This window comes from Mastigoproctus giganteus, chromosome 12 (assembly GCF_048544385.1).
Source record: "Mastigoproctus giganteus isolate SK-2022 chromosome 12, ASM4854438v1, whole genome shotgun sequence".
Classification (NCBI taxonomy): Eukaryota; Metazoa; Arthropoda; class Arachnida; order Uropygi; family Thelyphonidae; genus Mastigoproctus; species Mastigoproctus giganteus.
In genome coordinates, this window is record NC_143586.1 from 13,364,182 (window position 1) to 13,379,067 (window position 14,886).

At 37.5% G+C, this 14,886-nt stretch overlaps 1 protein-coding gene across 1 annotated transcript in view; it reads left to right on the plus strand.

Moving 5' to 3' along the window:
• The window catches only part of LOC150076712 (dynein beta chain, ciliary-like), a 46,237-nt gene extending 31,655 nt beyond the window's left edge, over window positions 1-14,582 (plus strand). Inside the window, exons 4-5 of the mRNA XM_090386622.1 lie at window positions 6,770-6,869; window positions 14,437-14,582. Coding sequence (XP_090242748.1) covers window positions 6,770-6,869; window positions 14,437-14,582 — 246 coding nt within the window. The remainder of the gene's footprint in view (window positions 1-6,769; window positions 6,870-14,436) is intronic.
• Window positions 14,583-14,886: the final 304 nt, after the last annotated feature.

Here is a 14,886-nt window from a genome sequence, read left to right on the forward strand (position 1 = left end):
TATTAAACTAACAATACTGTATTAAAACCACATTTAACCTATAAATTTCTTTTTCCATTATAAACTACTGTATATAAAAATAAATAAATAATGATTGCCATATTTCTATTTGTACAATAAAGTTTTAATCATAGTAATTAATTGACAAGAAAAGATAAGCTGTATTTACTTTTCACTTCAGTCAGTCAATCAAAGAAAAATAAAAAAATTTAGTTAATTTTAAGAAAAAGCATTGTGTACATTGCCTAACTTGTAAAAAAATTCAATCATATCATATTTTTCGTTGGTCTAGAAAGCTTTTAAGATCAAACATAGCCTCTCCTGCCTCCCTTCCCCAACCACAGAAATCTATTCATATAAATGAATAGATTGTGTATTACTCTAGAACAAAATGTTGGATCTAGCCAAATTTTTAACTTGTGTTATAGAAGGCTTTTGGAAAATTTCAGGTCCATTACAATTTCACAACCTTTGTTCATCTCACCCCTCCTCTGAAAAAATTGGCATAAATAAAATTTATGTTTTTTTGCATTGATTGACAAGAAAAAAGCAGGTTGTCACCATATATTTTGTTGGCACTTGGGATGGTTCTAAGTTCAATTCTGATTTCACAGCATTCCCTTCCCAGTTTCCCTGGAAAAATATTACTATAACTTTGGAAAAGGAGCTCTAATCCATTTAAAAATTTAAATGCTTACTTGGAATATTTTAGCAATCTTTGTAACAAATTTTCATATCAATGGGTATTTCATATTGATTTATTAATGACATTGATGGTGGTATATCAGTCTGAATGTCTGTTTGCAGATACAAAGGCTGGCAGGGTGGTTAATGATTGTGATACCTCCATTACCGTCAACATCTGGAAAAATTAGACAGATGAATAAATGGTCCAACATATTGCCATTACACAAAGGGAGGTCTAAAAGTTAAATTGGCAATTACAGACCAGTTAGTGCAATCCAGGGATGTTAAGTTAGATATGGCATTCTGAAGGACACACAGCATAGTTTTGTTAAGGGGAAAATCATATTTAACTAATTTAGTAGACTATTTTTAACACAGTTATTCATGAACTGGATGTATGGAAAATTTTTAACATAGTTTATTTGGATTTTAGTAAAGCATTTGACTCGGTCCCTCATAAGAGTTTACTGTATAAGTTGGAACATGCTGATATACTGGAAAGATTCTAAGATCGATTGCTGGGTGGCTGCAGGGCAGAAGACTGAGGGTTGTGATTAATGGATATACTTCAGGTTGGTGTAACATCAGGAGTGGGGTCCCACCAAGGGTTGGTTCTTGGATCACTGTTGTGTCTGATTTTCATAAACGACTGATTCTTAATAAAAGGATAAGGGGCATGAAGTCAAAATTTGCAGACAACATAAACATTAATGATCAGTGCCAAGCAGTGCTCCTTCAGGATGACTTGAAGAGACTTTAGAAATGGTCAGAAAAGTGGTAGCTATGATTTAATGCACAAAATGCAAGGTCTTACATTTGAAGAATAGCAACCCCAAAATAAATTAATTATACACTTGGTGGGGTTGAATTAAGAACTGTAGAGGAAAAGAGGGATCTGGAAATTACAATGTGGGCAGGGCAGCCACAAAGTTTTCTGAGCAGTATATACAGGTGGCAAGGAAAACTCATATCAGTCTATTGATAATTTATTGAACATTATCCTGTAGAGATAGGGAGGCCATAATCCTAGTGTATAAGGAAATTAGCAAGGTATGACCAAATTTGGAATACTGTGTTCAAGTATGGTGACCTCCTCTGAAAAAAGACATTGGGCTTCTTGAAAGGGTCCCAAGATAAGCATTTCCTCATTGAGTGCTGGAACAAGTTGCCTTTATAGGTAGTTGAGGCTGATTGAATAAATTCAAAGGTCAATGGGACAGTTACCTATGTGAGGAGAGAAGTGCATAATTTGTGTTTTCTCATCTACTTTTTTTTTTGGCAGTGCAGCAGTTGCCTGTGGCTTCTGCTGCACTGGACAAAAAAAAATCAAGACTTCCTTCAACTATATGGTGAGTGCTAATACTATTACTATGCATATGAGGGGAGCAGAAATTTAAATTAACATTAGCATTAGTAGAGGCATATGATGCAAGAAAGCAAGCTTATGCAGCATCAGCCAACAAAAAAAAAAAAATCCTCCCATTTCACTCCTCCAATCATTCCAAATGCCTGTCCAGCTCAGCCTTAAATTTATTTAGGCTATCAACTTCCAGAACAAAAAATAGAAACCTGTTCCACCAATCAGCTACCCGCTGGCTAAAAGCAAATTTCCGCACATCTATTCTACAACCGTCTTTCCTCAGTTTGAATCTATACCCCCTCAAGTTCTTAATCTTAGCAAAAAAAAGAAGAATCCCATCAGCATTCAGCTTGCTCAAACCATTCAAAGCCTTATACACCTCAATCAAATCACCTCGCATGTACCTACTCTCCAGGTGTTGCAATTTGTAAAACTTAAGTTTTCTTGGGATGAGCACCCCTTTGTACCCCTCACCAATCTTGTTGCCCTTCTTTGTACTCGTTCTAGCAACTCTACATCCTTCCTAAAAGGCCTCCAGACCTGTACACAGTACTCAAGGTGTGGCCTGACCATTGTTTTGTACAACAGGATAATCACCTCCTTGTCTCTGCTAGCAAAATTACTATATATATCATTGACAAGACTCCATGACCTTCCCTGGCAGCCCGTCTGCACTGCTCAGCAAAATTCATATTTGACTGCATAATTACCCCAGGTCTTTTTCACTTCCCACTTCCCTGAGGGTAGTACCACACTGTTGGTATGTTTCTCTAGGGTTATTGCTATCCATATGCAGTACTTTGCATTTGTCAATGTTAAACTTTAGCTGCCACTTCTCAGTCCATTTGCCCAACTTATCTAGATCCAGTTGGAGTAGCATACTGTCTTTACTTTCGTTAACAACCCTGCCAACCTTTGTATCATCTGCAAACTTGAACATTAATCGTGATATACTTTCATCAATATGATTGATGAATACACAAAACAACAATGGGCTCTGCACTGAACCCAGGTGGACTCCACTAATAACATTAGTCCATGAAGAGCAGTGTCCATTGATTACCACTCTCTGTCTTCTTCCATGCAACCATCCCAGAATATTTCGACGATATCCTACCACGGTAAATCTATAGCTTTTAAATGTGCACAAGCTAAAGCATACTACATACGCCATCAGAGTCAAAAGGAATCATGGATCCATTTTACGTTTACCCAGTCTACCAGTGCTAAAGTGGTCTGGGAAAAAAAAAATCTGGAAAATGAAGGGGAAATACACAGCACACCTCTCATCGGTCCTGAATATAATGGATGTACTATTGCAGAATCTACTGCAATAGCCAATGCTCTTAGGGAAACATTTTCTAACATCTCTGCAACATCATACTCCCCAGAGTTTCTGGTCTTAAAGCACAACAGTGAAAAACAGGCCCTTAAGTTCACATCGATGGGTTCCCACACATATAATGGGCCATTTACTATCCACGAGCTGAAAACAGCACTTGCCCGTACAAAGGCTACCACTGTTGGACCAGACAACATCCATTATGAAATGATCAAACATCTTTCACAAGTATCCATGGACCGCCTGCTCTTCCTGTACAACAGAATCTTTCTTGAAGAGCATTTTCCTGATACCTGGCACAAAGCAACTATTCTTGCTTTTCCCAAGACAGGAAAGGATCCTAAATCTCTGAAAAGCTATCGTCCTATTGCTCTGACTAGCTGTCTGTGCAAAATATTGGAGAGAATGGTCAATGCTTGTCTCTTATGGTATTTAGAATTGAATGACCTTCTCTCCCGATTTCAGTGTGGCTTCCGAAGAAACAGATCCACACTGGACCACTTAATTAGACTGGAAACATCTATCCAAGATGCTTTCCTAAAAAGAGAACACTTGGTGTCCATCTTCCATCTTTTTTGACATGGAAAAAGCGTACGACACAACTTGGAGATTTGGAATTTTAAAAGACCTTTACAATCTCGGTTTAAGAGGTCACCTTCCCGTTTTTATTAAAAATTTTTATCCTGCCGTTATTTCCAAGTTCGTGTAGGATCCTCCCTTTCGCGGCCCTTTTGCCAAGAGGAGGGGGTACCACAAGGATCTATCTTAAGTGTCACGCTTTTTGCCATTAAAATAAATTCTATTTCTGAACAACTTCCTCCAACTATAAACAGTGCACTCTATGTCAATGACTTCAGCATATTTTCTCAATCATGCAATATGAGGGTTATTGAGAGAAAACTGTAACAAGCTATTGACCATCTTAACTCCTTGGCTATGGCCAATGGTTTCAGGTTCTCACCGGAGAAGACAGTTTGCATCCATTTTTGTCACAAACGTAACTTCCGCCCTGAGCCTGAATTACGACTTGGACAAAGCACAATTCCAGTTGTATCAGAGATGAAATTCTTGGGACTCATTTTTGACAAAAAGTTGACATTTGTCCAACACATTCATCAGCTACTCACAAAGTCCACAAGAGAGGCCTCCAGACCTGTATACAGTACTCAAGGTGTGGCCTGACCATTGCCTTATACAAGGGAATAATCACTTCCTTATCCCTGCTAGAAAAATTCCTGTATACCATTGCCAAGACACCATGAGCTACTCTTGCAGCCCATCTGCACTGCCCAGAGAACTTCATATCTGCCTGCATAATTACCCCCAGGTCCTTTTCATTCTCTACCACTGTCAGTGTAGTACCACAGAGTTGATACGTTGCTCTGGGGTTACTGTTTCCCATATGTAGTACTTTACATTTGTCAATGTTAAACTTCATTTGCCACCTCTCAGCCCATCTGCTCAACCTTTCCAGATCCTGTTGCAGCAGCATAGCTTCAGTAGTGTCCTTAACAACCCTGCCAACCTTTGTATCGTCTGCAAACTTGGACATTAAGCTTGATATACCATCATCAATATCATTTATAAATACAGAAAACAATGATGGACCCAACACTTTTGTTTTTTTTTTTTTTTTTTTTTTTTTTTTGGTAGTTGTTGGCGCATCGGCTTCTGTGGCCATAATGCACCTCCCAAGGTTTTTGCAGTACTTTGGTCCAAGCCCAAGGCGGGATTCGAACCAGCGACCTTTTGGTTGCTAGGCAGGCACTTTACCCACCCTGCTAGCCCGTTCGGCAACCCAACACTGAACCCTGAGGGACTCCACTAATAACATTAGTCCATGATGAGCAGTGTCCATTGATTACCACTCTCTCTCTCTCTCTCTCTCTCTCTCTCTCTCTCTCTCTCTCTCTCTCTTCTCCCCCTCAACCATCCCTTTATTCAAGGTGCCTCTGTAGCCAGGTGGGAAGGAGCAGCAGTGCGTAGCACACGCTTCTTGATTAGACCAGGGTTCGAGCCCGTCACCACCAAATACGGAGGGTGCGGAAAGGTCAGGGAATGACCACCGCATATCCCGGAGCAATATGGCCTTAGTTGCTAATGCTCCTAAAAACCAAATAACAACAACAACAACCCTTTATCCATAGCAGCAATTTTCATCAATGCCCACTGCTCCAATTTGTGCAGCAGTCTTCCATGTGCAACAGTATCAAAAGCCTTTCTAAGATCCAAATATGTAATATCAAAGTTATTCCCTGCATCCAGTTCTTTTGTGACTGCATCATAGTATCCAATCAAATTGGTCAGGCAAGACTTTCCCTTAACAAAACCATGCTTTGTCTGAGCTATAACTGAAGTCTTGCCTAGTTGATCCTGCAGTGCTTCTTTAACCAGTGCCTCCATTAATTTTCCTGGAACAGAAGTTAAACTCACAGGTCTATAATTACTTGTGATCCTCCTTTGTGAATTGGGATCACATTTGAACATCTCCAGTGTATGGGTACCTCCTCTGAGTCCAAAGAAGCTCTCATAATTATGGCTAAGGGTTTGCTTACTTCCTTTGCTGCTTCCTTTAATGTAACTGGATAGATCCCATCCACCCCGGGTGTCTTTTTTATGTTTATCCTCAACAATTTCTCCTCCACTTTCCTCTCAGTTATTACAAAATCATCTAGCTCACTGCCAGAGTTTACTTCACCTCTGGCATTCCCCTTCCTGAATAATTCTTCATGTGTGAATGTAGATGCAAAATACTCGTTTAGTTTGTTAGTCATCTGAGCAGGATCCTCAACTGTTGAATCATCAATATCCAGTGGACCAATCTAATTCATCCCTTCCCTTCTAGAGTTTACATAGGTAAAGAACTCTTCTGTTTTTCTTTGCATCCTTTGCCAAGGATTTCTCACAATCTTCCGTTGCCTGCCTAATCTCCTTGATTACATACTAGCTTATATCTATCATAGGCTACTATGTCGCCAGATAATTTATATGCATCCCGTATATTTTTCTTCTCTATCACAAGCCTCATTAATTCATCTGACATTCATTTAGGCCTAAGCCTTGAACAATATTTCTTAGTTGTAATGAAAAGTCTAGTAGCCTCCAAGATTAACTCCCTGAGGCTTCCCATTTAGAATTCCACATTGGTAACATTATCAGTTAATCCCACTGTATAGAATAGTAGTTACATCTTTAAGTAAATCCCACATCAGTACATTGTGCTTACTGTCGCCCAGTGGTTCCTTTATCTGCAAATTCTTAATGCATGAATAATTACCGCTGATTATCACATTAAGAGTGTTACATCCTCTGGTTGATACATTTATATTATGCTCCTCACAGAATATCTGTGTGTTTAATTGTTTTCTTTGTTTCATTAGTTGAAAGATCCAAATATACTTAAAATGGCTAAAACTTTAGAGAAAACTGGTAGCTGTTATCTTGCTGTCTTCAAGAATTTATTCAGAGATGTTGTAGCAGGTAAGATATATATAAAGAATAAATTAAAAATTTAAAAACATTTATGTGAATTCAGGAACTGAATTAGGGAGGATAAAAACGTGATGATATGTTAAATGATGCAAAATGATTTATTAATTTAGCATAGCATTGTGTCTAAATTTAAGGGAAGCTTTACATTGTAGCAGCAGTTTCTCTACTCTATGTGAGGAATTTTTATGGGATTTTTTTTTTTTTTTTTACTCTTCATGGCTGAGTTAGTCTCAGGTAGTAATGGGCATAATAAATGATTAATAATCAATTGATCATAATTGATTATTTCAATAATTGAAATTAGCATTAGCATTAGCATTAGTAGAGGCATTTGATGCAAGAAAGCAAGCTTATGCAGCATCAGCCAAAAAAAAAAAAAATAAAATAAATAAATAAATAAACAATAACCACTTCCACTTCACCCCTCTGTTCGTTTGAAATACCTGTCCAGCTGAGCCTTAAACTTATTCAGGCTATCAACCTCCATGACAAGGGATGGAAGTCTGTTCCACCAACCAACCACCCGCTGGCTAAAGGCAAATTTCCTCACGTCTATCCTACATCTGTCTTTCCTCAATTTGAATTTATGCCCTCTCAGGTGATTATTCTGAGCAAGAGGAAGAATCCCATCAGCATTGAGCATGCTCAAACCATTCAAACCTCTATCAGATCACCTCACTGGTGCCTAGTCTCCAGACACTGTAATTTGCAAAACTTAAGCCTTTCTTCGTAAGAGCACCCCTTTGTTCCATTCACTAATCTTGTCTCCCTTCTCTGTACCCATTCCAGCATCTCTACATCCTTCTTGAAATGAGGCCTCCAGACCTGTATACAGTACTCTAGGTGTGGCCTGACCATTGTCTTATACAAGGGAATAATCACCTCTTTATCCCTGCTAGAAAAATTCCTATATATCATCGACAATACACCATGATCTACTCTTGAAGCCCGTTTGCACTGCTCAGAAAACTTCATATCTGCCTGCACAACCACCCCCAGGTCCCTTTCATTCTCTACCACTCTCAGTGTAGTACCACAGAGTTGATACATTGCTCTGGGGTTGCTGTTTCCCATATGTAGTACTTTACATTTGTCAATGTTTATGAAATCAAAAACAACGAAAAAAAGTTAAAATAAAAGAACTGACAGTGGATAATGTTTCATACTATTTGGCCAATCTCTCTCTCTGCCATGGTGAAAGCAAATAGCTCTAGCTATTTTGAAAACTCTGATTTTATATACTGCATGAGAGCCTCTCATCTGACAACATCTTTTCAAATGTTTTGTCTGTGTATTGTCATTAAATACCACCTACTATCTGATGAGAGACTAGATAGTCCTGAAACAAGGTGTCTTAGCAGTCTCATCTTTTAAAGAAATGGCAATTAACCAATTGGCAAGCTACCTGTTTGCTTTTCAAGTACAGTAAACCCTCGCTTGTCTGATTACAGTTAATCTGGATCAAATTATGAAAAATTCTGTTCACAGTTGTGTACTTTGAAAGACACAGGATTTAAGAAGGCAAATGAGTAACTCTCACTGCATGCTGATTGACTGCGCAGAGAGGGACAGAACAACGCTACATTGCCTTGCGTGTTGTTCAGTATTGTTGTTGACTCCGAGTCCAATGGATGTTATTGCTTATATCGCTTCATTTGTGTACTTTTATGCATATATACATATGTACATAAGTTAACATATTTTATATAATTATGGGTTCTAAAGAATTAAAAAGTGAAATAAAAAGAAAACACTTTACTTCAACTATCATTAATTAACAAGCTCAAAGTAATAAAACAACTTGAAAGTGATGTTGCTGGAAATAAAAAATTTCCAGAATGAAGAATTTGGTATTGGTCTTTTGGTATTTTGTTTTTTGATATCTGGCACACGCTGTGCCAGATATCAAAAAACAAAAAGAATCTATAAAGATATTTCCTTTAAAATTTGATGTGGGGAGTGATAAAAACAGTCTATCAAATAGACAGACATTAAAAAAAGCAAAAGAAGTGTTGCTGGAAGAAGCTATATTTAAGTGGTATTCACAGCAAAGATTAAGTGACGTTGGCATGTGACACCAGCACCACCTCATAAATGTATAAAAAATATATATATTTATCCATCTAGTGATGGATAAATGTATTATCTTTTTATAGTTTTTAAATAAAGGCTCTACAGTGATATTTTTTAAATTTATTTTCATCAGCACTACCTATATCATTAAATTTTCCATTTGTGATCTAAGTTTTTTGTTTTTTAGGGCTATCTTTTGCTTCGTTAATCCAGATTATTGCTTAATCTGGATGACATCTCCCCCAATTACTCCAGATTAGTGAAGGTTTACTGTAATGTAATACTAGGGCAATTCATTGCAAAGGCAAGTTTGTCTGCTGTGAGAATTCAGACCATTGCATTGTCTACGCATTTTAAATCTTTCTGGCCACAAAAACGGATTAAAGGACAAGAAATCTTTCATGAATCTTTTAAAAGAAAAAAGTCACTCTTTTTTTTCATGGATTCTTAAAGACATACAATCAATAAAAATCATTTTTGTTAAAACACTGTGACAAAATTTTCTGTGCAACAAAATTGAAATGCAGTGAGTGGCTTTGGGGGCTTAGAGGGGAACAGGTATCCTGTGTGTTATCAGACACTCAGCCTAAAACACTGATGGATCCAATATCTCTCTATTACAGAAGATTTAGGAGAAGTCCGGTTGGCCTGCCTCCCTAAAATCCACTCGTGCACACCTTCTCGATGGTAAGCCCTGTTACGTCACTTAGGTGGCAACGAACGTGTAGAGTGGTTCTCTTCAAGACGCCTGGTCAGCGTGAAGAGGAAAAGACCAAACCCTCCAGCAATGAGAGCACAACAATACAAATGGCCCTCAGTCCCCAGCAGCTTTCACTCTCCCTCTTACGGCAGCGAGAGGATCAGAGTGGAAGCAGAGGGTGCTAAGAATCTCTGGGTACGACCAGGCTGCCATGCACGGAAATTGAACTTGGCCTGTTATAACGTACGATCACTCATCGGTGAAGACAGGATATTAGAGCTGGAAAAGGAATTAGAAAATGTGAATTGGAATATCATCGGTTTGGCTGAAACAAGAAGAAGAAATGAATCACTTATAAGTTTATCAAGTGGAAATCTGCTGTACACCAATGGAAACAGTGAAAGGAGTGAAGGTGGAGTTGGGTTTCTGGTCCATAAAGATTTTAAAAACAACATTTTGGAATTCAAAAGTACATCACCAAGGGTGTCAAGACTAATATTCAAGATTTCTAAGAGGTACAAGCTAAAAATTATAATGATTTATGCACCAACATCGAGCCATGATGATGAAGAGGTTGAAGAAATGTACACTGAAATTGAGAGTCTTCTAGATGAGTAGAAAACCCACTACTCTATTATTATGGGGGACTTCAATGCTAAAGTTGGAAAAAGGCAAAGCAGCGCAGAAAGAGGAACTATAGGAAATTTTGGAATTGGTGAAAGAAATAAGAGGTGAAAGACTTGTGGAATTTACAGAATCTCAAGGAATGTCAGTAATGAACACTTTTTTCAAGAAAAGGGTGAACAGAAAGTGGACATGGAAGAGTCCAAATGGATTAACAACTAATGAAATCGACTTCATCCTCACTAACAGAAGATATATTGTGACTGATGTTACCGTCCTGAATAAGGTAAATGTTGGAAGTGATCACAGAATGGTAAGATGTACACTTGATATAGATGTAGGAAAGGAAAGGAAAAAACTGACTCGAGTAAATAATACAAAGGTCTTTGAGATAACAGAAGAGGAGAAAAAGCAGTATGTACTGGAACTTAAGAACAAGTATGAGCTTCTGCAGACTGCTGAGGACCAAGATATCGACGAGGAATATTACAACTTTTTGAAAGTGATAAAGCCCAAGAAACCTATAGGGAAACAGAAATCCAAAGAAGAAAAAATTAGTCAAGAAACACTTTACATGATGAACCAAAGACGACAAATGAAGAGCAAGAAAAACACTGACAGGGAGAAAATTGAGTATACTGAGTTATGCAAAGCCATTAGAAAGAGACTCAGAGAGGACATAAGAAGATTTAACACAAGAAAAGTAGAACAAGCATTAAGGGAAAACAAAGGATTTAAATCAGCAGCCATGAGCAGTAATACAGAAAGACAAATGATACTGAAACTGAAGAATAGCGATGGTGTACTTATAAACAGCAGAGAAGGCATAATTCAAATAGCAGAAGACTACTATAGAGAATTATACAAGGAGCGAGGGAATGATACCAGCAGTGGGGAAGATGGATTGCAAAGTGGCAACACATACAACATACCCAATATTCTTCCTGATGAGGTAGAACATGCATTGAAGAAAATGAAGAATCGGAAAGCCCCGGGGGAAGATGAAGTTACTGTAGAGTTGTTAAAATTGGGAGGAAGAGACATAACACAAATACTGGCAAGGCTCTTCACAAAGTGCATTAGAAAAGGTGCGATGCCTAAGCAGTGGAATAATGCAATCATAGTTTTGCTGCATAAGAAAGGAGATAAATCAGAAATTGGAAATTATAGACCAATTAGCTTGTTATCCCATATCTACAAGTTGTTCACAAGGGTCATTACTAACAGATTAGAAAGAATACTTGATGAGAATCAACCGAAAGAGCAAGCTGGCTTTAGGACAGGATTCTCAACTATGGATCACCTTCACGTAATATCACAGCTAATGGAGAAAGCAAATGAATATAAAACACCATTATGCCTGGCATTTGTGGATTATGAAAAGGCATTTGACTCCATACAGCATAAGGCAATGTTTCGGGCACTGGAAAGACAAGGCATAGATACTCCATATATTATGATTTTGAAGAAAATATATGAGAGTGCTACATCCTTTATTACACTAGACAAAGACAGTAGCAAATTTAAAATCGAGAAAGGAGTTCGACAAGGAGACACAATATCTCCGAAGCTGTTTACTGCTGCCCTTGAGGAAGCTTTCAGAAGATTAGACTGGTCGCAGAAAGGAGTCAATGTGAACGGAGAGTACCTAAACCATTTACGATTTGCAGATGACATTGTGGTCATAAGCCATGATCCCAAAGAATTAGAGGAAAATCTTAATCAGTTATGCACAGTTAGTAAGGATTTTGGACTAAAGATGAATATGGCTAAAACAAAAGTAATGATGAACAAGTATGCCACGGAAAGGGAAATAATGATTGAAGGAGCAGTAATTGAAAAGGTGGAGTCATATACTTATCTGGGACAAGTTATTAGCTGTAATAATGATAAATGGCTGGAAGTCAAGAGAAGAATAAATTTTGGATGGATAGCATTCAGGAAATATAGTCACATACTGAAGAGCAATATCCCAGTTTGTCTGAAACGTAAAATAATGAATCAATGTATACTCCCCACCATGACTTATGGAAGTGAAACTTGGGCACTCACCAAAAGAATGGAAGAGAAGCTAAGAACTACACAGCGAAGAATGGAACGAATTATATTGGGAATCAGACTGTTAGATAAGAAGAGAAACACATGGATTAGGCAGCAAACTCAAGTAAAGGACATTCTTATCAAAACTAAAGAACTAAAATGGTCTTGGGCAGGACACATAGCTCGAAGACATGATGACAGATGGACTAAGAAAATAACAGAATGGTACCCAAGAGGAGCTAGAAGAAAACCTGGAAGACAAAGGCGGAGATGGATAGATGAAATTCATGAGTTTTTGAGTAGTAAATGGATGACCAGTGCTCAAAACAGAAGGAACTGGAAAGTTGCTGGAGAGGCCTTCATCCTGCAGTGGATTGAAAATGGCTGATGATGATGATGATGAGTGGCTTTGATATTTTGTTAGCAGTGAATGAAAAATTGACATGTTATTAACTATTTTGGACAAGCCAAGTACAAGAAAAAAACAGTGTTACTTTCTTCCAGATGGTCCACATATATGCAGAAAAATATGACTGAGCATGCTAGTGCTGACTACAATGGTATAATAAGTTATAGGCAGACCCCTTCCTCTCTTTTGTGTACATTATAAGCAACACCCTTATTATTATCTAATGCACTGAAGCAAAATAATATTTCTCTTCCTATTGATTTTTTGGGTAATATTGAATTTGCAGTGATAAAGATGCACAGTTACTTGAAAAATCCGTAGGAAGAGATTATTTTACATTAATGGGTTTTCAATAATCGAATAAAACTAACTTTACAAGGCAGTGGTAAGGCCACATCTTGCAGAACTCAAGATGTCGTTACCATTGCCTTATAGAGCAGAATAATTACCTCCTTATATGTGAAGGCAAATTTCTTCTTTATCATTGACAAAATCCCATGAGCTGTCCTAGTAGCTGTTCTGCACAGCTGAGAGCACTTCATGTCTGATTGCACAGTTACTCTCAGATCTTTTCATTCTGTACTACTTTGAGTGAGGTACCCCAAAATCATATCTCATTCTGAAATTACTTCTATCCATATGCAATAGTATTTGTTAAAACTTAACTGCCCAATTTTTGCATCAACCTAATTTTTCTAGATGTTGTTGAAGTAGCACACTCTGATTACTGTCATTAACCACCTTGCTAACCTTTGTATCATCTGCAAATTAAGATCATTGTTAGCATTGAATATTATTTTGTTAGCAGTGAATGAAAAATGGACATGTTATTAACTATTTTGGACAAGCCAAGTACAAGAAAAAAACACTGTTACTTTCTTCCAGATTGTCTACATATATGCAGAAAAATATGACTGAGCATGCTAGTGCTGACTACAATGGTATAATAAGTTATAGGCATCCCCCCCTCCCTCTCTTTTGCTTACATTATAACATTTTTTTTTTTTTGAAAAAGTAGGGACTGGAACTTTCCTTATGTTGGTAACCCATTCATTTAACGCTTTTGTTTGAGACATCTTTAGCATGAAATGTGGCTTGCAGAGAGCTTGCAGCTCTCTGCAAGCCACATTTCATGCTAAAGTTATGCTTAATTCGTGCATAGTTACATCCTTGAGCCTCGTATTCGGGCTGGGTGTCCTGTTTTTCTCAAGCGGTATGTTATTTGTTTCAAAGATATTTCTCATGCGTAGCATCTGGAACACATTGTGATTTGACCTCTATGGATATAAAGCTACTTTTATGTAACATGAAGAGAAATAATGGAACCTGTAATTCATTCCACAGAGTTCTTGTGTTTCCAGACTCCAGCATAGCTTGCAATACAGTTGCAAAAGGCAAAAAATGTGTGAAACCAAATTGCAGGTTTTCCCATGAGAAAACGTCAGTAGTTATTATGGAAGAAGTATTGACTTCCAGTTGTCATGCAATAGATATGTGTGTGTGTGTGTGTGTACCTCATAATTTCAAACTATCTTTGTGAACTAATAATAAATTGTCATAAAAAAGGCATGGCTGTTAAGTTAATAACTGGTAAAGCTGCAGAAGAGACTAATGTTAGCGGAAGGCAAATAGAATGATAACAGCAGAAGGAATTCCAGTTAGGTCTAATAATGCAGCTTATTGGATGCATCATAAGTTTATTATTGCAGATCAGCAAATCCTTCTTACTGGTTCTCTGAACAGGACTGAACAAACCATGATGGGAAATTTTGAAAATATAATCATTACCACTGAACAATTAGTAGAACCATTTATTGCTGAATTTGAAAAGTTATGGGCACTTTTTAAATTTTAAGGACAAACAGTGGACATCCACTATGTGATATTTTTTTTTTCTTTTTATTGTATAGAATGATTTTCATTGCAGTGAGTTATTTTATACTGTGAACCATATATATCTGCAACCATCTCATAAAAACGTTGAGTGCTAGTATGATAAAATCAATTTATATGTGAAACCCCTGGGTAAGCTGGCTGTGAAGGGTATATTGCAGGTGTATTTATTTTCTCTGCAATAAAGAATATTTATTTATTTATTTATCATTAATAAATATTGAAAACAACAATGGGTTTGGCACTGAACCCTGTTGGGGACTCCA